Source organism: Protomyctophum parallelum (assembly GCF_964188405.1).
Source record: "Protomyctophum parallelum genome assembly, chromosome: 9".
Lineage (NCBI taxonomy): Eukaryota > Metazoa > Chordata > Actinopteri > Myctophiformes > Myctophidae > Protomyctophum > Protomyctophum parallelum.
Window position 1 is genome coordinate 14477749 of NC_139706.1, and position 26704 is coordinate 14504452.

General features: G+C 44.5%; 1 protein-coding gene across 1 annotated transcript in view; it reads left to right on the forward strand.

The window, feature by feature from the left end:
* LOC310864431 (uncharacterized protein) overlaps window positions 1-25920 on the forward strand; it is a gene marked incomplete at its 5' end in the record, with an annotated part of 40015 nt that extends 14095 nt beyond the window's left edge. Inside the window, 5 exons of the mRNA XM_083773120.1 lie at window positions 1169-1324; window positions 8459-8598; window positions 20686-20839; window positions 22586-22703; window positions 25901-25920. Of these exons, the coding sequence (XP_083629246.1) occupies window positions 1169-1324; window positions 8459-8598; window positions 20686-20839; window positions 22586-22595 (460 nt within the window). The 3' untranslated portion in view covers window positions 22596-22703; window positions 25901-25920. The remainder of the gene's footprint in view (window positions 1-1168; window positions 1325-8458; window positions 8599-20685; window positions 20840-22585; window positions 22704-25900) is intronic.
* Between the last annotated feature and the right edge of the window lie 784 nt (window positions 25921-26704).

Here is a 26704-nt window from a genome sequence, read left to right on the forward strand (position 1 = left end):
GGCTGCTGTATTTTATACCTCATACTTTAAATGCTTAGTATGAGGTATAAAATACCGCGGTGGATATTTTGACATTCCGTTTTTTATGTTGCCACTATTGGAGCAGCCATAAACTACACAGGTTCATCACGATGTTCTGGGCATCTTTGTAATGTTAGTGTTAGTAAAAAGGAGGTAAAAGTGTAACGTTTGAGGCAGACTAAACATCAGTCACTCTGCCGTTCACTGTAGTAGAAGGAGGTGCGCCTGGTGAGGGTTTAAACCCCGCAGCTACGTCGAGTCCGCCTACAGGAAATACGTAAGCTGCGACCATGAGACCCGTTAAGGTTGGTGAGGGGTGCGTTAAAACGACCGGATTAAGGTTGGTGAGGGGTGCGTTAAAACGACCGGATTAAGGTTGGTGAGGGGTGCATTAAAACGACCGGATTAAGGTTGGTGAGGGGTGCGTTAAAACGACCGGATTAAGGTTGGTGAGGGGTGCGTTAAAACGACCGGATTAAGGTTGGTGAGGGGTGCGTTAAAACGACCGGATTAAGGTTGGTGAGGGGTGCGTTAAAACGACCGGATTAAGGTTGGTGAGGGGTGCGTTAAAACGACCGGATTAAGGTTGGTGAGGGGTGCGTTAAAACGACCGGATTAAGGTTGGTGAGGGGTGCGTTAAAACGACCGGATTAAGGTTGGTGAGGGGTGCGTTAAAACGACTGGATTAAGGTTGGTGAGGGGTGAGTTAAAACGACGGGATTAAGGTTGGTGAGGGGTGCGTTAAAACGACCGGATTAAGGTTGGTGAGGGGTGCGTTAAAATGACCGGATTAAGGTTGGTGAGGGGTGCGTTAAAACGACCGGATTAAGGTTGGTGAGGGGTGCGTTAAAACGACCGGATTAAGGTTGGTGAGGGGTGTGTTAAAATGACCGGATTAAGGTTGGTGAGGGGTGCGTTAAAATGACCGGATTAAGGTTGGTGAGGGGTCCGTTTGTGGCTTTGTGTGGTGGTGCCACTCAAAGTGACTACTGGGTTGGGCTTGCTGGATGCATGTTCCAACCCGTATGTCTGTCAGAAGCCGCTGAGGGGTGATTTCACCCGCGTGCCAAAGGTGTCCATCACCATGCCGATGACCCCTGACCCCTGCTGTGTCTGTCCCATGTGTGTCCATACAACGTGTCCTCAGAGTGGGGAGAGATGCAGAACATCACCACGGTCAAGGAGCAGGTGGAGCTCCGAGGCCTGGAGAAGTTCACCAACTACAGCATCCAGGTGCTGGCCTACACCCAGGCCGGGGACGGAGTCCGCAGCAACGTGCTCTACATCCAGACCCGAGAAGACTGTGAGTATATATATATTATATATATATATATATAGAACACTTGACTATGAAATCTATAGGACTGCATGGGACCAAAACTGGGGGGAAGAAAAACAGGCTGTTTATTTTTTTACACTAACACTATTATTTCTGTAGGGAACTTGAAGACCTCTTTGGCACCCCATGGTAATATAAGAGGGGGGGGGGGGGGGCCTGAGCAGAGATGGGCAAAATACATTGAAAATTTATTTTGATACAAAATACAAATACTGGGTCAAAAAATGTATCTAAATACAAAATACAAAATACATCTTCCATCCCCATCGAAATACAAATTACAAAATACAAAAAAGTATTTCAAATACGTATTTCAAATACATGTATTTCAAATACTGCCCATCTCTGATGGGCAAAATATATTGAAAATGTATTTTGATACAAAATACAAATACTGGGTCAAAAAATTTATCTAAATACAAAATACATCTAATTTCTTCCATCCCAGCGAAATACAAATTACAAAATACAAAAAAGTATTTCAAATACGTATTTCAAATACATGTATTTCAAATACTGCCCATCTCTGGGCCTGAGCCTCCTATGAGGGCTATAGACAGTCAGAGGACCACAGTGGAGGTCTATAGACAGTTAGAGGACCACAGTGGAGGTCTATAGACAGTCAGAGTGGAGGTCTATAGACAGTCAGAGGACCACAGTGGAGGTCTATAGACAGTCAGGAGGACCACAGTGGAGGTCTATAGACAGACAGAGGACCACAGTGGAGGTCTATAGACAGTCAGGAGGACCACATTGGAGGTCTATAGACAGTTAGAGGACCACAGTGGAGGTCTATAGACAGACAGAGGACCACAGTGGAGGTCTATAGACAGTTAGAGGACCACAGTGGAGGTCTATAGACAGTCAGAGGACCACAGTGGAGGTCTATAGACAGTCAGAGGACCACAGTGGAGGTCTATAGACAGTCAGGAGGACCACAGTGGAGGTCTATAGACAGTCAGGAGGACCACAGTGGAGGTCTATAGACAGTCAGAGGACCACAGTGGAGGTCTATAGACAGTTAGAGGACCACAGTGGAGGTCTATAGACAGTCAGGAGGACCACATTGGAGGTCTATAGACAGACAGAGGACCACAGTGGAGGTCTATAGACAGTTAGAGGACCACAGTGGAGGTCTATAGACAGTCAGGAGGACCACATTGGAGGTCTATAGACAGTCAGGAGGACCACAGTGGAGGTCTATAGACAGTCAGGAGGACCACATTGGAGGTCTATAGACAGTTAGAGGACCACAGTGGAGGTCTATAGACAGTTAGAGGACCACAGTGGAGGTCTATAGACAGTCAGAGGACCACAGTGGAGGTCTATAGACAGACAGAGGACCACAGTGGAGGTCTATAGACAGACAGAGGACCACAGTGGAGGTCTATAGACAGTCAGAGGACCACAGTGGAGGTCTATAGACAGTCAGAAGGACCACAGTGGAGGTCTATAGACAGTCAGAGGACCACAGTGGAGGTCTATAGACAGTCAGAGGACCACAGTGGAGGTCTATAGACAGTCAGGAGGACCACAGTGGAGGTCTATAGACAGTCAGGAGGACCACAGTGGAGGTCTATAGACAGTCAGGAGGACCACAGTGGAGGTCTATAGACAGACAGAGGACCACAGTGGAGGTCTATAGACAGTCAAGAGGACCACAGTGGAGGTCTATAGACAGTCAGGAGGACCACATTGGAGGTCTATAGACAGTCAGGAGGACCACAGTGGAGGTCTATAGACAGTCAGGAGGACCACATTGGAGGTCTATAGACAGTTAGAGGACCACAGTGGAGGTCTATAGACAGTCAGGAGGACCACATTGGAGGTCTATAGACAGTCAGGAGGACCACAGTGGAGGTCTATAGACAGTCAGAGGACCACAGTGGAGGTCTATAGACAGTCAGGAGGACCACAGTGGAGGTCTATAGACAGTTAGAGGACCACAGTGGAGGTCTATAGACAGTCAGAGGACCACAGTGGAGGTCTATAGACAGTCAGAAGGACCACAGTGGAGGTCTATAGACAGTCAGGAGGACCACAGTGGAGGTCTATAGACAGTCAGAGGACCACAGTGGAGGTCTATAGACAGTCAGAGGACCACAGTGGAGGCCTATAGACAGTCAGGAGGACCACAGTGGAGGTCTATAGACAGTCAGAGGACCACAGTGGAGGTCTATAGACAGTCAGAGGACCACAGTGGAGGCCTATAGACAGTCAGAGGACCACAGTGGAGGTCTATAGACAGTCAGAGGACCACAGTGGAGGTCTATAGACAGTCAGAGGACCACAGTGGAGGTCTATAGACAGTCAGAGGACCACAGTGGAGGTCTATAGACAGTCAGAGGACCACAGTGGAGGGCCTATAGACTGGGAAAGCCTTGGAAAGCTGAGCTGGCTGATTAAAGCCTCTTTGTGCTCTGATGTGCCATTAACACTGCTAATGAGAATTAAGAAGCCTGTGTGTGTGTGTGTGTGTGTGTGTGTGTGTGTGTGTGTGTGTGTGTGTGTGTGTGTGTGTGTGTGTGTGTGTGTGTGTGTGTGTGTGTGTGTGTGTGTGTGCACGTGTGCACGTGTGCATGTGAGCGCCCCCCCGGCTCAGAACACAGCACAAGGAGCGGGATTAATTCTTTGTGGATTAGAGTGAATTAATTTTGTGCTTACACGGGCGGGCTGTGGATTACATCCATATATCCTCCTCTCTCTCTCCTCTCCCCGGGGCTGTCATGGGAGTGTGTGTGTGTGTGTGTGTGTGTGTGTGTGTGTCTCTCTCTCTCTCTCTCTCTCTCTCTCTCTCTCTCTCCTCTCCTCTCCCCGGGGCCACCATGGGAGAGGAACGAGGAAGGACGAGGGGGGAAAGGGGGTGTTAGAAGATAAGGGTCATTTCAGACTGGTTATCGATACCCTCTTTGTACAATCCTGTCATGGCTTCTAATTGATTGATTGATTGATTGATTGATTGATTTATTGGTTAAAAATCTTAATTTCACAGTATGCAATGGGTCCTTTTCAAACTAAAGCAAAAAAAAAGTAAATCATAAAGAAAGGGAATAACAAGTATAGCTCTACAGTTTGGGGGAAAAGGGTGAGTGTGTGTGTGTGTGTGTGTGGGGGGGGGGGGGCAGACTTTATTTACGGGGGGGGGGGGGTGGGGGCAGTTTAGAATTGCAGCCGTCCGTGGGTGCTCTTTGAGAGCAGTTTTGAAGGAATAAAGGGATTCACGTGTGTGCGTGTGTGTGTGCGTGCGTGCGTGATTCATGACTTTGTGCATGCATGTGTGGGTGTTGAAGTGTTTCTCTTTTTCTGATTCTCTGATGCGTGTTGACACAATGTCCAGAGGCTCTCTCTCTCTCTCTCTCTCTCTCTCTCTCTCTCTCTCTACTGTACGTAACAGTGAATGAGGTCTTGTGCAAAGAGAGCATCCTCAGTCTGTCACTTTGTCTGGACTCTCTCTGTCTGTCTGTCTCTGATTCAGACAGACAGACAGACAGACTTGCAATGGGTCTGGTGGTCCACGTATAAGATTCGCTACACCACCAAGATATACCCTGCATTATGATTACTACTGTAGCTGTCTAAATACTTCCTCATAGGTGCCTAAGACGTACATGGGCCGAGTTAAATCTATACCTTTGGTCCAGGTAGACAGGCTTTCGATTCATTCAGCCTTCATCCGCATTGTTTAAAAATATATATATTCACCTGTTGTTTTCTTAGCGTCGTCGTTAGCCCCCTGCTATAGGCTCCATGGAAGAAACGGGCCAAATCCGTATAAGCGTCCGTTCACACGCATGTGCACACCCACACGCATGTGCACACGCACGTGCACGGACTTTACTAACAGTATGGGACGTGCAGAAAGTGTCAGAGGGGCAGGGGCTGAAATCCCGTATAAGAGGGCACTTTTGGAAAAAAAATTGCGAAAATAGCAGATCTACACGCTCACAATGCGCCGCGCTGCGACGCGTTGAGAGCTTGTAGATCTGCTATTTTCGGGGCGCAAACCCAGCACTCTTTAGCTAGTGGAAATGCGATATTCGCCGCTTCATAAGACCCTCATTTGAGATCGCGCGGTCAAAATCAACGACCAGACGGACACAACAGAGCTCAGTGGCTGATCCAAAATGGCCGACTTTCTACAAACGGAAAACAACAACAGAGCTCGACCTTCTTGACTATTTCCGTTAATTTGACCCATAGCACCTATACCATATAGTGGTGCCCGCCGTCCATCCAGTTAATGTCAACCGAGTCCACACCCACAACACCAGAGGGAGTTCAACAAACCATGTGCAACCCAGATTCTGCTCAAACAAGGGGCTAAATTAATTTAGCTCCTATGCCACTAAAAATGTGGAACGCCCTACCTATACCAACAGTCATTATAAGACATGCGGATCCCATGACTCCTTCGAAATCGCTCTCAAAGGGCAACTACGGACGGCTGCAATTCAAAACTGGCCATCAATCAATCAATTAATCAATCAATCAATCAATCAATCAAACACAGACCGTCTGTCTCTGAATCAAACAGACACATGCACCACCCAAAGCACATTTACATTTGGCCAGACGACCTCGTTGCATGACAAAAGACCCCGATGTGTTTGACCCCAAAGTATATGATCATTTTTGACACACGACACAGTCATTCAATTGAGTATGAATTAGCGTACACACAGTTTAACAATGTATTTATGTCCACACACAGGGAAAGCATATACAGGAACACAAATATTTTAGGTGCAGTAAAGGTTAAATGTCACTTAGCAGCACTCCTTGACCCATTCTGGGCGGGAACCCATTTTGATGTTAGCACTATGTTATGCTTTAGCTATTGGCGCGCTATGAGCTTGTAGGTCTGCTATTTTAGAAAAATCGAAGAACGACTGACATTTTTAGAATCTGATCTCAGGTCAGAATGAGAACTGTCAGGATGTAGAAGACATTTTTAATATCTGATCTCAGGTCAGAATGGGTTAAGGGCACAAGCAGTGGCAGCTCCGCCATAAAGGGCAGCAGAGATGGCACACTTTGCCAGCCTTTCTGCCTTGTCTTTGGGCAAAGCATCCCAAGTTGTGGAAACCCTCTGACAACCAGTCCGTGGGTATATATGTCCTATAGGCTGGATCACCGTAGGAAACAAAGTTATTATAGTCTTGCACTGTTCCTTTGGTTAAAGCGCTCTCTGTAGTTGTTCTCATGCATGTGCCTGGAAGTCCACCCATTGCTATTCCGGGGTTAGTCCGACAGCAGACGGACATACCGATGGAAGGCTGCCGGGTCTATATTGCCTCTCTTTCCCAGTAAGCTGTTCATGGGAGGGGGTTAGGTATAGAGGTAGAGGAGGGGCCGTCAGGTAGCGTTGACTGTTGGTAGACTCCACTGGTGAATAGTGCCTTCTTGTATTCAAGTTACATCCACACCGCACACGCGCACGCACGCACGCACGCACGCACGCACGCACGCACGCACGCACGCACGCACGCACGCACAAACACAAACGGAGAGAGAGAGAGGAAGAGAGACAGAAACTCATACACTTCTTTCATGTCCTTTCCAAGGCCTCTCACTCTCTTGGGGACCCAAAGCTCGTGGAGGCTTTGAATATGCTTGTTATTGTGTGCGTGTGCGCACCTGTGTGTGTGTGTGTGGGGGGTGTGGGGGGGGGGGGGGGGGTGTGCTTGTGTGACATTTACACATGGTGTATTTGCATCTAATTGAGACGTTTTTTGTTGTGGTTGTCAGGGCCGGTGCCCTGACCTTATCCATGTGTTCACGGTCCGTTATGAAGCTACTTCACTTCATGCCTGTAAGCATGTAAACACACATATGGCCTGTATTGTTTGACATATGGCCAGGCCCCCCCCTCCCCCCCCCCCCCCCCCTCTCTCCCCTTGCCCTTGCCCTTGTCTTCCCTCCTCTGTTTCCCCGCTGCTGGGGGCATTAAGTCAATTGAGCTTATTTAATGGGAATCTATGACGAGTAAATCTGCACACAAACACTTCTATAAGACCCTCCAATCCCTCCGCACTATATATGCACACGTGCGCGTATCGCACACAAACATACTTGCAGGCCATGGACACACACACACACACACACACACACACACACACACACACACACACACACACACACACACACACACACACCCACACACACACACACACACACACACACACACACACACACACACACACACATACACAGAAGAAAAGGGTCTTCTTTGACGGTGGAGTGCTCGGGCGGCTGTGGCTCAGGAGGTAGAGAGCAGGTCGTCCAGCGATCCGTGGGTCGGCGGTTCGAATCCCGGCTCCTCCTCCTCCTGTCCACATGTCATAGTGTCCTTGGGGACAAGACACTGAACCCCACCTCATGCCTCCAGTGGTCGCCACCGTTGGCGTGTGAAACTGTGAACGTGGGAGGTGAGGACGCCGCTTCACCTCCCAATGTACGAATGAATGGACCATTGTGAAGCGCTTTGAGTAGGCATAGAAAAGCACTATAAAAATGCCATCCATTATTATTCTCCCATTCTGACCTGAGATCAGATTCTAAAAATGTCTTCTACATCCTGACAGTTTTCTGAAAAAGCTATGTTTCTGTCAGTCGTTCTTCGATTTAAAAAGAAATAGCAGACCTACAAGCTTATAGATCTGCTATTTTTCATTAGCTAAAGCATAACATAATGCTAACACCAAAAGGGGTTCCCGCCAAAAATGGGTAATTATTGTCAATATCTTGTCCATATAATGCATGCGAGTGACATCCACTATAGAGAAAGCTTGGGACATACGGACAAAGAAAACTTATATGTGATGTATTTTATTTTATTTCATGATAATGCTTATTTCTGTTTTTGTTTTGATCAAATACTTTGTGTAACTTCTGTGTGGGAAGTGAACGTGATATTCTTTATTTATGTTGTTGGTGTCTTATAATCCCGTAAGGGATGGGTCTTAACGACAAGACACGAAAATAAAAATTCATTCATTCATTAATTCATTCATTCCACTAACTGATCCTTCTACACACCCTGACACCTGTCACTCATTGTTTTCACCCTCTCTCTCTCTCTCTCTCTCTCTGATTCAGACCCTGGACCGCCCGCTGGCATCAAAGCCGTGCCCTCCTCCGCCAGCAGCGTGGTGGTGTCCTGGCTCCCCCCGCACAAACCAAACGGAATCATCCGCAAATACACCATCTACTGCTCCAGCCCCGGGTCAGGCCAACCGGTGAGTTACCAGGGGGGTGGGTGGTCACATCTCTCTGCTCTGCGATGTGACCACAAATCAGTGTCACTCAAGATAATTCCAAATCTTTGATTGATTGATTGATTGATTGAATACTTTATTGAAAATATATTTCAAAAGGATAAATTCACAAGAAATTCCAATTTCCATTGTGGTCCTCTCGGGGAAAGGGGAAGGGGAAGGGGAGCAACAGACAATGAACAGTACAATACAGACAAAAACAGGAGGCAAGAAACAACAAACAACAAAACACAAAAAACAGGACAAAATTAATATAAACTGACCAATAAAACTGGATTTCTTTTTTTTTTCCCTTTTTTTTTTCTTTTTCATTTGTGCTAATTATCTATTCTACACTATATTTACACTATGTTTTCGGCCAACCATCTTTCTAATGTGGATTTAAAAATATCAAAGGAACTGGTGGTCACCTTGAGACTGGAAGGCAAGCCATTCCACTGAACTTCTGCCGAGTACAGGAATGATGTTTTTCCCATCCCTTTGCCTTGATTATGATTAACAAAGAGCAATATATATATATATATATATATATATATATATATATATATATATATATATACAGTATATATAGCAGATCTACACTACAAGCTCACAACGTGCCACACTGCGAGTTGTGAGCATGAGGATCGTCTATTTTAGCTATTGTAGTACGCCAGGTATGCTACAGAGTTCCATGGTTAATCAGACCAATTGATTCAGTCAATTATATAAAAGAACAAAACAATCATATAATATTTGTTTAGTGTCGATTCGTTGGTATACTTGCTTTGGACATACGAGGTTTCTACCCGATATTAACGATACATTTTTGGTTCAGATGGCTATAGTCCTTTCATGTTTATAGAGGGCAGGGATGAACAGTCTGGTTATAGAGAGATGAACAGTCTGGTTATAGAGAGATGAACAGTCTGGTTATAGAGAGATGAACAGTCTGGTTATAGAGAGATGAACAGTCTGGTTATAGAGAGATGAACAGTCTGGTTATAGAGAGATGAACAGTCTGGTTATATAGAGATGAACAGTCTGGTTATAGAGAGATGAACAGTCTGGTTATAGAGAGATGAACAGTCTGGTTATAGATAGATGAACAGTCTGGTTATAGAGAGATGAACAGTCTGGTTATAGAGAGATGAACAGTCTGGTTATAGAGAGATGAACAGTCTGGTTATAGAGAGATGAACAGTCTGGTTATATAGAGATGAACAGTCTGGTTATAGAGAGATGAACAGTCTGGTTATAGAGAGATGAACAGTCTGGTTATAGATAGATGAACAGTCTGGTTATAGAGAGATGAACAGTCTGGTTATAGAGAGATGAACAGTCTGGTTATAGAGAGATGAACAGTCTGGTTATAGAGAGATGAACAGTCTGGTTATAGAGAGATGAACAGTCTGGTTATAGAGAGATGAACAGTCTGGTTATAGAGAGATGAACAGTCTGGTTATAGAGAGATGAACAGTCTGGTTATAGAGAGATGAACAGTCTGGTTATAGAGAGATGAACAGTCTGGTTATAGAGAGATGAACAGTCTGGTTATAGAGAGATGAACAGTCTGGTTATAGAGAGATGAACAGTCTGGTTATAGAGAGATGAACAGTCTGGTTATAGAGAGATGAACAGTCTGGTTATAGAGAGATGAACAGTCTGGTTATAGAGAGATGAACAGTCTGGTTATAGAGAGATGAACAGTCTGGTTATATAGAGATGAACAGTCTGGTTATAGAGAGATGAACAGTCTGGTTATAGAGAGATGAACAGTCTGGTTATAGAGAGATGAACAGTCTGGTTATAGAGAGATGAACAGTCTGGTTATAGAGAGATGAACAGTCTGGTTATAGAGAGATGAACAGTCTGGTTATAGAGAGATGAACAGTCTGGTTATAGAGGGCAGGGAGGAACAAGGTAGAGATGGAAGCTCATAAACAACGCTTCATGGTTGTGAAAGGGTGGCCAGGTTGTTTTTCCCTTCTTTTTTTTGTTACGCATCGCGTTGTCGCATTTTATCTGACACGATAAGAATAGCACTTTGATTTGATTTGGATCTCTCTCTCTCTCTCTCTCTCTCTCTCTCTCTCTCTCTCGCTCTCTCTCTCTCTCTCTGTGTGTGTGTGTGTGTGTGTGTGGTCTAGTGCTGCAGTCTCAGCAGGCTGCAAGTGTGTGTGTGTGTGTGTGTGTGTGTGTGTGTGTGTGTGTGTGTGTGTGTGTGTGTGTGTGTGTGTTAAATGAGCCCTCTCTCATACTGCAGTGTGTGTGCGTGCAAGCTTTACCCTCCAGCCTCATTTGCATATCTGCGTCTCATCACGTTGCCAGGACAACCTCATCTGTTCATCAACGCGGGGAGAAAACAAGCAATGAACACGCACGCATGCACGCACGCACACATGCATGCACACATGCACACACACGCACTATAAAACACCACATAAATGTACATGCACTCAGTTTTCCTCATTCACAAATTAAACCTCTCTCTCTCTCTCTCTCTCTCTCTCTCTCTCTCTCTCTCTCTCTCTCTCCATAGCCCCCATGTAGAGAGAAGGATGATTACTATGTAAATGAGTACGACCAGAGAGAAGGGGTGTGTGTGTGTGTGTGGGGGGGGGGGGGGGTGCTTTTGTTCCTCTTTTCATTATCTCGCTCTATCGTTCCCCGGATCGCTGCTATCTCCACGCCGGAGGAATATTTTAATATCCGTTACAGCAAAACACACCATGTAACCCCCCCCCCCCCCTCCCCAAAACACACACACGCGCACACACACACACACACACACACACACACACACACACACACACACACACACACACACACACACACACACACACACACACACACACATACATAATACTGTACGCATGCACCCACCCTCTCGTGTATATTTTAACATGTTCGGAATAAATAAATAAATGAGATGAAAAAAACCCATCTGTCGGCTTACACCTGAGATTATTGCTCCTAATGGTAAGTATAGGGAAGGGGATGCGGGATTCAGACGACAAGAAACAAAATGGTGGTGATGAGCAGATAATAGATGCGCTGACAGAGAGAGAAGTGGACCCGTGCACTGATTAAGCATCATGTAATGTAGGTATTTGAAAGATATCTTACAGATCGTGAAAAATGTGGCGCAAATCTTTGAATAATGTAATGTATTCTTGCAGAGCGAACGTTTTTAACTCGAATCTTTGCTTCCGTGGCGTCCCTGGACCAACATATTTTTAGTTTTAAGTTTTTCAGAAAACTGGTATAGGATTTAGAAGCTTTTTTTTTTTTTAATCGGCCTCAGGTCGAAATGGGTTAACCCATTCTGACCTGAGATCAGATTCTAAAAATGTCTTCTACATCCTGACAGTTTTCCATTCTGACCTGAGATCAGATTCTAAAAATGTCTTCTATGTCAGTCGCTCTTCGATTTTTCAAAAATAGCAGACCTACAAGCTCGTAGCGCGCCACTCGGTGGCGCGCTATATGAGCTTGTAGATCTGCTATTTTTCAATAGCTAAAGCACGACATGAAACACCAAAATGGGTTCCCGCCCCAAAATGGATTAACAAAGCTACTCGTTATTTTGTTGTGTACAGTATGTACAGTATGTGGATATTGTACAGCACAGTATACTGGAGATGAGAGGAATTGGCCCAAAAAAAAAAGAGGAAAAGGAAAAAAAAGCTGCTTCTGGCAAAAAGAACGGGGCAGCGAGGAGACACGGAGGAGGAGGTGGAGGAGGAGGTGGAGGAGGAGGAGGAGGAGGAGGAGGAGGAGGAGGAGGTGGAGGAGGAGGAGGAGGAGGAGGAGGAGGAGGAGGAGGAGGTGGAGGAGGAGGAGGAGGTGGAGACAGGAAACGCGGCGAGGAGAGGGAGAAGAACGGAGTGAGACGAGAGGAACGGGGAAGCAGCGAGAGAGGGAATATGAATATAGAATAATAACACACAGGGAAAGACCCGCTGGAATGCTCCTGACTGTCAACATGAATACCCCCAATGTCATTTTTCCCAGAATAGACCGTTCTGCAGGCTGACACATACGCACGCACAATCGCACACGCACGCACGCACACACACGCACACACACATGCACACAGTGAGAATCTCTCCGAGTCTTCACATGCCCTTATGGGTCCATTTGGTTCCACGTATATGCACTCTCTGAGTTACCGATGCCTATTTGTGCCTCATGTCGACTGTACACGTTCTTACTCATAAGTGTGTCGTGCGCGGGAGAGCCACGCTCTTTTTTTACGGGTACTATACGTGTGCACGGCACTGCTCTGCTCATGTGCACGCCAGTCGCCCTCAAACGACTGGACGCTGCCTTGCATCCCGCCGTTCGCCTGCTTTACCAAGGGGGGTAAAAATAACGTGTGTGTGTGTGTGTGTGTGTGTAACAGGTTATGTCTGGGTATAGATGACTGTCCTTGATGAGATGGTGAGCTTTAACTATACGCACCGTTTCTCATACAGCGTCTGCGGTGAAGGGGATACCACCTCCCATTATGCGCTCTGTTGGCTGCCACCACCCACTTTTTACATTAGTGAGTGATCAGTGTTGATTTTGTCGACAAATAACTAAGACGAAAGATATTCGCGGACTACCTTTTTTCACCAACGAAAGCTAAATGGAATTTGTGTAAAGGCCAGCCAATAGGAAGACAGAGGGGCGGGGCTTAAGCAATTAAGCAATTACAGCGTGCTCCTATTGGTGGTTTAAGTCCATGGAGCAAGTTTCAAGACTGTAGCATGCTGCAAACAAAAGTTATAGTGGTATAAAGGCCAGCCAATAGGAAGACAGAGGGGCGGGGCTTAAACAATTACAGCGTGCTCCTATTGGTGGTCTAAGTCCATGGATCAAATTGCAAGACTGTAGCATGCTGTAAACAAAAGTTATAGCTTTCTAAAGGCCAGCCAATAGGAATACAGAGGGGTGGGGCTTAAGCAATTAAGCAATTACAGCGTGCTCCTATTGGTGGTCTAAGTCCATGGAGCAAGTTTCAAGACTGTAGCATGCTGCAAACAAAAGTTATTAGCTGTAAAAAGGCCAGCCAATAGGAAGAGTGTGTGTGTGTGTGTGTGTGTGTGTGTGTGTGTGTGTGTGTGTGTGTGTGTGTGTGTGTGTGTGTGTGTGTGTGTGTGTGTGTGTGTGTGTGTGTGTGTGTGTGTGTGTGTGCACATGCGTGTGTCTGTGTGTGTAGAGCCTCATTGCACAAATAGCAGATCTACAAGCTCACAAGGTTTCGCAGAGCAACTCATTGAGATCTTGTAACTCTAATGTCAGGCCCTTATATGTCTCAGCTGTGCAAGAGTAAAACAGTGCCAGCACTATGACTGGGATATTTCAATGGGCCTCAATGGGAAAGACATAATATGCCCGAACAAATTGCTCTATCGCAAAAAGTAAGTCTAATGCAAAAAAAGATCTGCTGTGAGTGGCCTGAGACATTGAGGTACAACATGTGAGATTGTGGTGTTAATGATAATGAATGATACTGAATTTATTTACATAGCACATCTCTATGTGCCAAAGTCCCAAAGTGCTTTACATCAAGAGAAAACAACAAAAGAACAATCCATGCAATAGCAGGCATCAAAATACAAAACATATACAATACAAAAATGACAATTAAGAAAAGGCTTTAACATAAAGGTGGGTTTTCAGGAGAGGTTTTGCACATCTTAGGTCAGTAGGTAGGCCTGGTAGGGCATTCCAGAGTGTGGGGGCCCTGGTTGCCAAAGGCCCTGCCGCCCTTAGTGACAAGCTGAGCTGTAGGGGTCTCCAGGAGGGCCTTGTCTGAGGACCTGAGTGGGCGCACAGGCCTGTAGGGTTTCAGCATGTCAGAGACATAGCTAGGAGCCTGGTCATTCAGGGCTTTAAAAGTCATGAGTGACATTTTAAAATCAATTCTGGAACTAACGGGTAACCAATGGAGAGTAGCTAATATGGGGGGGGTGATGTGGTTGCGTCTTTTGGAGTTACAATAATGTAGGGGAGAAGAATTAAAGTCTGCAGACGACAGGAATTTTTAAATTCTGGCTATATTCCTGAATTGGATGTAGCGTGTTTGAACGACTCGTGTTATTTGTTATGTGTTGGTACGATCAAAAATGTGGTTATAAGAGCGAGTTAAGTATTGTCTTCGCGATAATTTCCTCGTAAGAATTATACAATGGAGGTCAATGGGCAGCTTGACTGTATTTGTGTCACTTAAAGGGCCGTAGTTCACATTCTGTATGTCTCTGTGCTTTGGTGGTCACATTGTGTGAAAGAGGACATGTGTGTCTACAAAATGACAAAAGAACATGCGTGTAAAGTGATTATTTTGGCCGGGACGACAATTTGTTTAGTACATTTCCAAGGAAAGAATTTCAGTTTCCACCCTCTAGTGTACAAGGCCCCACACTCTAAGGGGGTAGTCCGGCAGCCGAGGTGGACGGGTGGAAAATTTGGTCTTTTGTATTGGTTTAAAATTTGTATATACTGTACATTCATTACATACATTCATGGATCCAATTGCTGACCGGCTGAAAGTATTGGGCAATTTGTTTTATAGGGGTTTCTTACCATTAACATCCTATGGCAGGCAAAAATGTCAAAAATGTCAAACTTTAAGTAGCATGTGTGATGTCAAACTAGGGTTTTTTCATGATTCTGAATCCATTCCAAGCATTAGTTTTGCACAAAATACACTCCTTGGGCTAAAAACAGCCATAGACATTATGACAAATGTGATGAGGTCAGCACATTTTGGGCACATTTGGGCTTATGAGATAAGCATTGGCACCTATTTTTATATAAAGCCATTGCTGGGATGCTCCCTGAGTATATTTGTTCCATGTTGGAACTGAACAGTAGCACCTATCAGACCCGCTCTAATGATTTCTTATGCTTTTACTCTGAATGTCCCCCATACGCGGAAACAATCCGAGAAAAAACTGAGAAATATTTTTGCTAGCTTACCCTGCTCTCGATTTCAGAGCGCCCTAGATGAGCAGATACGAGGCATTCTTTCTGCCGCGCTAACAGGCTAGTGAACGGTAAGCTAATATGACTGAAGAGCGAAGTGTACGGTGGCCGAGAGTCTGAAAAAAAAAAAAAGGGAGAAAAAATCTGACAAACGGTTAAAGGTGTTTTATGAATAAAGTTTGAGTTGAGTTGAGGCTGTGGCACAGCTGTTGTATAGCCTAGTACAGCCTGAGGATGTGGGGGTTTCGCTTCCAACTCATTATTTTTTTTTCCGACTAAATGTCATGCAACTTTAGTCAACTTAATCTACAGTTGTTTTTTGTCGACAAAAATGTATTTCGGCGGGCCTGCATTTTAGTCTAGTTTTTATTTGTCGACGAAATGGTCAGTATATTTAATTAGTCTAGGACCTGGCTAAGATATGTATGCACTTCATTTAGGAGAGAATATCTCAATTGTTCTTGGCTAATATGACCCCCGCGAACAACTTGGGAACTATCCGGGGCGAAATACCCGAAAATGACCACGCCCTTTTTGAGTGGTGCAACCACTCCTACAATCAGGAATGTCCGTGGGTATCCGTCGACCATCGTCATGAGCATGAGTGGTGTGCGCATGCGTGAAATTGGAAAGAGAGAAGTATGTGACATGGCTGCCACCTGCTGGACGCAAATCCAACTACTGACTGTCTAGGTTCATTGATATCTATAATAAAGCTAATCTGACGAGCAGAGAGAGAGAGAGAGAGAGAGAGAGAGAGAGAGAGAGAGAGAGAGGAGGGGGGGGGAGAGAGGGGAGTTGCACCACTCGGTTCACACAGGTGTGATTTTTTTAAATGACCGCTAGTTCAAACATGGCTCTATTTTCTAAACTGTTGGAGCTACAGATTTTCTGAGGTGCTCAAAATGTTTGTTGAATCCGTGCCCGAGCCAGCAACCCTCCAGGTCATCATTGTGGCAAAATCCAATATGGCCGCCAGTCCGCCACCTGAAAAATGTTTTGTCTACAACTTTTGAACCAGATGAGCTATGAATGCAAACTTGGTGTCTAAATCATGTTTTTTGACAATTAGAAATATTTTGTCTGTATGACTGGGTGTGGCTGAACCTCTATTTTACCAGAGGTGGACAGAGTACTCGACCCCAGTACTTGAGTACAAATACGACCTGTTCAGATTTACTCCATTACAAGTAAAAGTAGCTCAGTCAAAATGTTACTTGAGTAAGAGTGACGTACTGGGCATATAGTGCAGCAGATAATTGCAAAATATAGCAAGAATCGTTCAAATGGTGATACAAGCATGACATTTGGTACATATACTCTTCAAATCCCACTCTTTTAAAAAAATACCGCTAGCCAAGCAAAATTCCAAGATGGCGACCCCAAAAATCCAAGATGTCCGTCCAGAACTTGAAACTTGAAATGCATTGATTTTAAGCCCCATAACTAGGGATGGAGCCCGAAAATCGGGCCCATTACCAACCCGGTTCGGCATTTATCGAGACCCAAGTATCAATAAGCTTTTGGCTTGTCAAGCCTCTTATCGGGTATAGCCGCAGCAGCTGACGTCATGGGCAGCTCGCTATATAAAACAGGGCAGGCGCGTATCGTGGATTAAATGATTGACGGGGTGGTGGCAGCGCATCTCCGACCGAGGTGTGAACGGTTTTTGCCGACGTGCGAATTGGGGACAATTTAAAACAAAGGCAGATTACATGCCGTAGTTTGCTACCAACAGAAATTTCCATGCACGAGGGACACCAAAGTAGGCTATCTTTTGCTGTTTTTCTCCCCCTCTCTTCGAAGTTAAACTGGGCAAGCTCTAAACTGACTGGGCCACGTTGGTAAGGGGGCCGAGACGCGACGGGTGGTTGCGTTATGGTTGCGCCGTGGAAGTATGGTGGAACGGCTGGTTACATGTTTAAAAAGACAAGAGGGGAGCTAAATGCAATAATGAACTAGCTGGGGAGTGCATTTCACATGGGGTTGGGGGGTTATCCACGCGTCCATCCGATGTAAATGTTCCATCCACGGAGCAAAAGCGATATAAGCGGCTTCTTCATTCATTAATTCGTTTGGGCTTTGTTGTCTGTCTGACTGACTGTCTATCATAAGGCAGATCTACAAGCTCACAACGCGGTGCAACCAGATGCAGTGTGGAGCTTGTAGATTGGCTATTTTTGGTGCGTGACACTGTCGTACGATGACGTATACATTACGCTTTTAAAGTGACGGTACACAATATTAACAGTTCCCTCTGTCTGTTAGAAAAGTACTGTATTTCAAGCCAAGGCCCTAGTAAAATGTAGTGCAAGGGATGGTTAAAATAAAGAGAAGATTCTAAAAAAATGTGTGTGTGTGTGTGTGTGTGTGTGTGTGTGTGTGTGTGTGTGTGTGTGTGTGTGTGTGTGTGTGTGTGTGTGTGTGTGTGTGTGTGTGTGTGTGTGTGTGTGTGTGTGTGTGTGTGTGTGTGTGTGTGTGTGTGTGTGTGTGTGTGTGTGTGTGTGTGTGTGTGTCATGGCAATAAAAATAAGGTGTTCAGAATGTATTATCTCCCAGCTTTCCACAAATTAATAGCAAATGCTTGATAGTGGGCTTGATAAGGACCCAGCTCGATAAGGTGATCGTTATCAATAAAAATGAACGAGGTCCATCCCATAACGGTATTGAACATGAATATAAAGTTGGGCATTGCTGATATTTTGGCACCAAGTACATGTCTGCATCTAACATGCCGGTGGGCCACCCAATGAATGGGCCGCTCCATCCATTCCTTTTCTCCATTCCATTTCATTTTTGACCCTGTCCACGCACGCACGCAGACCTTTTCATGGTACAAAGAAAAATAACAGCCAGACATGTTGTGTACTTCTCTTTCTTTTCAGAATAATGCAGCTTTCAAGTACCGGTACTTCAGCTGTTTTTGTAGCTCTTTCCATTACAAAAAATTATGAAAACACATCATAAGAGCGCTCTTATAAGCCGGATGCTTAGGGGGGAGAAAGGGAAAAAATACCATTCCTTAATGCTCACCCTGCCTCCAATATTTCAATTCAATCCAACTCAAAGGGCTTCATTGAAAGGGCTCTTTCACTACATCCATAAATCTCCTGCCTGGCAGTTCCAACCTCCTTCTACTGATATACTTACTATCCCTCCTCTGTACAGTACGTGTCCAAACCAACTCAGTCTGGCCTCTCTGGCTTTATCTCCAAAACATCTGACATGTGCTGTCCCTCTGATGTACTCATTCATGATCCTATCCATCCTTGTTACTCCCAGAGAGAACCTCAACATTTTAGTCTCTGCTACCTCCAGCTCTGCTTCCTGTCTTTCTGACTATTTCTAAAACATAAATGTGTAAACTACAGATGTAATTTCTATTGAAACAAGAGAATAATAGCATAATAGCTTAATAATTTATGCTGAGCATTAGTCAAAGGTATGTTTAAATTGGAAACATGTGCGAGCACACACACAATTAAAGGAAGTAAAACTAATTGTCAGATAGTCGCCATCTTTGAAATATGCAAAATAGAGGTTCAGCCACACCCAGTCATAAAGATGATCATTCCAAAATGTTTCTAATTGTCAAAAAGCATGATTAGACACCACGTTTGCATTCATAGCTCATGTGGTTTAAAAGTTCTAGATACAACCTTTTTCAGGTGGTGGACTGGCGGCTATATTTGATTTGGCCACTATGATGACCTGGAGGGTTGCTGGCTTCAGCACGGATTCAACAAACATGAGTATTCTGAAAATGTTGAGCACCTCAGAAAATCTGTAGCTCCAACGGTTTAGAAGATAGTCATGTTCAAAGTAGTGGTCATTTTAAAAAGGGCGTGGTCATTTTCGGGTATTTCGCCCCGGATAGAGAATCTTTCACAGTTCCCAAGTTGTTTGCGGGAGTCATATTAGCAAAGAACAGTTGAGATATTCTCTCCTAAATGAAGTGCATACATATCTTACCCAGGTCTAAACTAAGTATGCACCCCGCTCTAGAGACCCCGATGCATGACATTGCAGGTGTCAAGTATGCTGACGACAGGCCTGGGCCGTGGCTTAGCGGTCCAGGCACCTTGGCTGGTAATCCAGTCTGGCAGTGTGCCACGGGTTCGACTCCCGACGGCCTTTACTTCATGTCACCCCCCCCCCCCCCCTATCTCCCTCACCATTTCCTGTCAGCCTACTGTCTGTCCCTCCATAAAAAATATATGAAATAAAGGCGAAAGCCACAAAAAGAAAAAACAAATTCCAATCAACTCTGTTGACATGGCAATGTCTTGAATCTTGAATCTTAAAAACGTCTTGCATTTGCTGCAAACCCTTGCACATACGCAGGACGTTGAGTGAAGCAAAAAGTTTTTTTTTAAGTAAAAAATGTGAGTACTTTTTCCACCACTGTGTATAGCAGATCAGAGATCAGAGATCGTGGCCGATGGAGAGACATAGTGCTCCATTTTCGTCACCGCTAAACCCCTTATCCCTAAACTTCTTTTTTTTTTTTTTTACTATTTTGAAAAACATTTTTGAATAGTTCAACTAGCCAATCTACATTGACACGTTGTGAGATTTCAAAAATGTTTAGCAAAATAGTAAAACGTTTAGGGATAAGGGTATAAGGTTTAGCGGTGACGAAAATGGAGCCCTTAGACTATAGATGGATTTTTTTTATTATTATTATTATATTTACATATATATATATTTATTTATTTTCTTTTTTTCTTACAGAAATACAATAGTTATCAGAACCAAGCACGGGGTGTTTGATGAATCTATCATGGTTTAACCCATTCTGACCTGAGATCAGATTCTAAAAATGCCTTTTTGAAAATGACAGTTTTCTGAAAAAGCTATGTTTCTATTATGTCAGTCGTTCTCGTTTCTAAAATAGCAGACCTACAAGCTCGTAGCGCGCCACTCGGTAGTGCTATGAGCTTGTAGATCTGCTATTTTTAAATAGCTAAAGCATAACGTAATGCTAACACCAAGTTACAACGACTTTATGTATATTTACACATTCCAGTTGTGCTCATAGTGAGGCCGCCCCGCCCCCACCCCTCCCCTCCTCCTGTGTATAACCTGCAGATGCCCAGCGAGTACGAGGCCAACCCGGAGCTGCTCTTCTACCGCATCACCCACCTGAACCACCGGCAGCAGTACCTCATCTGGTCCGCGGCCGTCACCACCGCGGGCCGCGGCAACGTCAGCGACAAGGTCACCGTGGAGCCCGCTGCCAAGGGTGAGAGAGAGAGACACAGACACAGTACACAGACAGACAGACAGACAGCACGTTGTCGGCTGCGCACAGCACCTGCGCACAGTTTTTAGACAGCTGGTGGATGGAAAAGAAGCTCCACCTCCGCACCCGACTGACGCGTCGGACAGCTTCCCGGACGCGCTCTCCTCCGCGTCAGTCTCGCGCGGAGGTGGAGCTTCTTTTCCCTCTACCAGCTGTCTAAAAACCCCACGAAGAAGAAGGGCTTCAGGTTCTTCTGACGCGTCCACGCGCGACAGTGTGCCTATCTATGCCCAGACAGACACATTATTTAAAAAATCACACCCGTGTCAAGTGAGGGACTCTCTTATCATCGTATCATCATCATGACGTAACTAGATTACTGTCTATTTACTCATATGACGTAACATTCTCCATTCATTGTCAATGCGAATGTCATGTTTGTGTAAGGCGAAAATCTACACTAATAGCTGAATTGATAGAAGTGCCCCTCAAAAATATTACAAAAAAACATAATGGAGCTGGGAATGTCTTCTTTGGTCCACCCATTCCTGGGACAAGTGAGAATGGCCTAGTAGTGAAAGAGAAAAAAAAAAAAAAAAGAAATCCCATGTGGGTGTATGGGATTTTACTCTATCACTAAAGTAGAAAAAAATGCCTGTAGAAAAACATCACACCTGTGTGAAATGAGGGGCGCTCTTGTCATCGTACATCAAGAGTATTGGGAGGTGCTGACCACGGGCGATATACGTTTAAAAGGAACGGAGAGGTCACACAAACTCGTAGTCTCGATGCCGTGTCCACAAACAGGTTGTCTTCTTCAGGGTGTGAGGAAAATATTTTCAAAACTCGTGTCGGCGCTCTTAGCATCATACATCGTCATTACATCATCACATTCTGGCCAATCGCTTTTGGCGTCCCCACTTTCCTGTCCTCACTTTGTATTTGATCGGAACCTCAGCCAATCAAATCATCGCTAGCTGGGCATATAGGAGGGGGCTAGCGCAGCTGAAAAACAGCAACAGATATGACGTCATGTGGCAGCCACAGTGGACGCCCCTCGCTTCACACATGTGTGATTTTTCAACTCACAGATGAAGTGCTTAAATGGGTCCCTTTGGTCCTTTTGTTTTTTGGCAGCAAATTTCGATTTTAGTTTTAGTCATAGTCTCTTGAATAGTTTTAATTTTGTTTCAGTCACATTTTAGTCACCTGGAATGTTTTTGTGTTAGTCTAGTTTTAGTCGACTAAATACCATAAAATCTTAGTCGACTAAATCTACAGTTGATTTAGTCGAACAAAATGTGTTTAGGCGGGCCTTGATGCCGTCGTAATGACATCATGGCCGTTTTTCACTTGCTGAAAATAGCCGATCTACAAGCTCACAACGCGTTGCGATGCGACGCGACACGTTGTGAGCTTGTAGATCTGCTATTTTCAGCATGCAACCATGTGTAAAATGACTTATACTGGATGTATTGTCCACTAGTCCCTTCCTAACATTGTAATCTATTTTTTTTTTATTGACGAAATCGTCAGCATTTTTAGTCTTATTTTTAGTCACCGTAGCTTAGTTTTCATTTTGTTTCCACGTAGTTTTCGTCAGTGAAAAAAGGTCGTCGACGAACATTCTTCGTCTCAGTTTTAGTCGACGAAAACAACACATGATTCCTACACTACAGTAAGTGTTGTCCTGGGTATAGTGTACACTTACGCACGTCTCTATTTTCTATGTCTGCTCCATATCAGCTCCCGCTAAGATCCTGTCTTTCGGGGGCACAGTGACCACACCCTGGATGAAGGAGGTCCGACTGCCCTGTAGCTCAGTGGGAGAAGCCACTCCCACCATCAAATGGACCAAAGACAGGTCAGAAGATCCACTTAACCCATTGAGACCTGACATCGGAAAGAAATGTCTTCTAAATCTTATCCCCCCCATGTGTGTTGTTTTTGGCAGCAAATTTCTATTTTAGTTTTAAGGGCAGTCCATACTCTCTCCGACCACCGAACTTTTGGTCGGAAAGCTCCGGTACAACTACAACATGACGTCACTCACAACTTCTGAAACACATTCCTCCGAATGTTTGTTCTGAAAGCTGCACTCCCAGATGTTGTGACTCGCCGAACTCTACTTCGGAGAAAAAAAAATGAAAGTCTGATCTTTCCGACGAAAAGTTCGGTGGTCGGAGAGAGTATGGACTGCCCTTTAGTCATATATAATAGTCTCTTGAATAGTTTTCATTTAGTTTTAGTCACATTTTAGTCACCTGGAATGTTTTTAGTGTTAGTCTAGTTTTAGTCGACTAAATATCATAAGATTTTAGTTGACTAAATCTAATCTAATTTAGTCGACTAAAATGCATTTTGGCGGGCTTTGATGCCGTCGTAATGACTGTTTACACTTGCTGAAAATAGCTATCTACAAATAGCTATCTACAAGAGCTTGTAGATCTTCTATTTTCAGCATGTAACCAAGTGTGAAATCAGTTATACTGGATCTCTTGTCCACTAGTCCCTTCTTAACATTTTAGCCTAGTTTTTATTTGTTGACAAAATCGTCAGTATATTTAGTCTTAGTTTCAGTCATCATAGCTTAGTTTTAATTTAGTTTCCAAGTAGTTTTCGTCAGTGAAAAAAGGTAGTCGGTGAACAATTTTCGTCTTAGTTTTAGTCAACGAAAACAACACTGGTTCCTACCACCCAGGTATAGGAATCAGACACATTTTGTCTGGCTCTGCATCCTGAATAAGTCCCACACCACCAGTGAGGAGGATTATACTGTTTATATATACTATATATAGTGATTATAAGACTGTGCAGCTTCCATGGAGTGGGCGTACGAATCACAAACATACTCACCCCCTGTCAGTGGAACGGCTTCAGGCTGTACTTGTTGATCATAATATTACAGAGGGATGGTTTCACGAAGACTGGAACCACTCTACAGTGGGGTTCTGGTCTGGACCCCCCCCCCCCCCAGTGGGCTTGCATTTTTACCCTATTTTATACTTCAAAATACTTAAAATCTAGACACATTTTGTTCTGCCTGGAACAAAATAATGTGACCAAATTTGACTAGGAGACTGCCATTGGATTTTTTTGAATTTTTGTTTTTTCATTTCATATCAAAGCAGGGAATCATAGCTTCAAATTGACATATTGGTTGTTCAGTTTGACCCACCAGTTTTGGAGATATGGCTTATAGAGTGATATCTTGCAGAAAACAGCAAGTTGAGAAAACAGGCTTGAAAGGTTCACTTCTGTGGTCTCTAACATTACACCTAGCTACATGTTTAAGCATTTATTTCATATTTACATGTCAATTTCAGCTTTGACACTTATTTCAGACATGCTCTAGTATGTGAAGAGTCTGCCTGTGCTATTAACTCATAAAAAAAAAAAAAAAGTTTTTCTCCTCTGGTGAAAAGCTGGAATGTGCGTGATGGCAGTCTCTCAGTCAAATCTGGTCACAAAGGAACAAACACCCGCACACTGTCTTCAAATGCAGTAAACCCACTTCAATATGGAAACTGCAACGTTTCCCATGAAGGCCGCATATAGGCCGAAACGTTGCTGTTTCCCTATTAAAGTTGGTTCACTGCATTTGAAGACAGTGTGCGGGTGTTTGTTCCTTTTTCATTGCCGGGCACCATACCCTCTCCTACGCACCTGTCGCCTGTAGGTGTGCAATTTTCTTTTTTATTGTTCTGCCTGGAACAGGTGGACAGGGACGGGGAGGACTGTGGACTGTTGGGGGTCCTTGACATGAACATGTTTCAGAAACACTGAGCTACAGACGTTATGGTGATGTTGCACGACGTGACATCCTATTACGGACATAATTATTATGTCGTGCTTTACTCCATTTGTTCACACTCGGGGCAGGCGTCGGACTGTGGGGGGAAGTGGGACACACTTACTAGGGGGGGGGGGGGGGGGGCAAAAAGATCACACATAAAAACTAAAAACACACAAAAAAAATGTGTGTGTGTGTGTGTGGGGGGGGGGGGGGGGGTCCACAGGGATTGCTTTTCCGAGGGCCCAGAATTTGGAGCCATACCGTAAGCCCCTGTTCACACTAAACTTCCTCGAGCCACGCATTGACTCTTTCTTATTCATTTTGAATGCTAAAATCAAAATGTGATCCAAAGTGGTTTGCTAGTCAACACCAAGAGCATAAAAGACAAAATAAAATACATTATAAAAAGGCATTTGAATACAGTTACATTATTATTAAACAGTTAAAAAGTTACTGTATTGTTGTGCAGCACAATATTCACAAAGATAAAAGGCAGTGGCAAACACTTTGATCTGGCTTTCAAGATCTGAGAATGTGAGCAGACAGACCTGCGGTTTTGTGGAAGTTTTTTTTCCCCTGATATGTGGGCGGCGCATGCATACAAACAAAATGCCATGCTGCTAAAAAACTGTGAGCTTGTAGATCGGCTATTTTCAGCACGCAACCAAGTGCAAAATCAGCCCATTATCACGATGCCATCAAGGCCTGCCAAAATAACAATTGTATTTGACTAATTCAACTGTAGATGCAGTCGACTAAAATCTTACGATATTTAGTCAACTAAAAACTAGACTTAACACTGAAACATTTCAGTTGACTTGAAATGTGAATTGAAATTGTATTCAAAAGACTATTGTAAGCGCCATTTGAGTCTCCTAATTGTGGCCAATGATGTCCACTGAGGGGTGTGGTCAAGTTCAGGTTGCCATAGTTACAGGGAGTGTATTTAACCCTGTCCCTAATGAATTGCAGGTGTTGTTGATAGGAGGCAAACTGTTTTCTGACTGTGCAGACAGGGGCTGTTGCATTCACCACGTTGACCGTGTGCTATTTATGTTATTTGCATTCAAAGTATAGGATTCTGGACAGTAAATAAATGTAATTTAATATCCACTCGACGAACATTCTGGACCTCAGTTCTTTCAGCACACGTCTAAACTTCATCCTCAACCGTCAGCAGCCAGTAGCACCTAATATAGGGATTTAGGCTCTACAACTATAACTAAAACTAACTCTCTCTCTCTCTCTCTGTCTCTCTCTCTCAGTGAGGACACAGCCACCCTGTTGTCTCAGGATGGCCAGCGTCTCATCCTGGCCAACGGGACCCTGGTGCTGCGCTCGGTCAAGGCCGAAGACTCCGGCTACTACACGTGCACGGCCACCAACACGCTGGGCTTTGACACCATCATAGTGAACCTCCTCGTGCAAGGTGAGTGCACGAGAGGATGTCAACGACACGCACACGCATGCAGGACTCAAAGTCAGACATTTTAGAGTCACATCTGGAGTTTTAATATAGGGATCCATTTTCGTCACCGCTTTTTACTATTTTTAAAAACATTTTTGAATAGTTCAACTAGCCAATCTACATTGACACGTTGTGAGCTTGTATAGACTGGCCATTTTAACTATTCAAAAATGTTTAGCAAAATAGTAAAAAAAAAAAAAAAAGGCAAAGAAGTTTAGGGATAAGGGGTTTAGCGGTGACGGAAATGGAGCCTTATGTCACTCTCAATTTTACAATTTAAGGTCGACTTGAATAACCACTCCATCTCAATCATTAGTCAACTTAAATTGAGATTAACACCAGTTTGGATTAAAGTTCAATTAACGATAACCAACCGACTCCGTTGTTTTGAAATAAAGTATTAGGTTGTGGACTGGTTACCAGTGTGTGTGTGTGTGTGTGTGTGTGTGTGTCTGCGTGTGTGCGTGCGTGCGTGCGTGCGTGCCCCTGCAGTCCCTCCTGACCAGCCTCGTCTAACTGTCTCCACCACCTCCACCTCCTCCATCACCCTGGCCTGGATCCCGGGAGACAACGGAGGCAGCTCCATCAGAGGTACGACCAA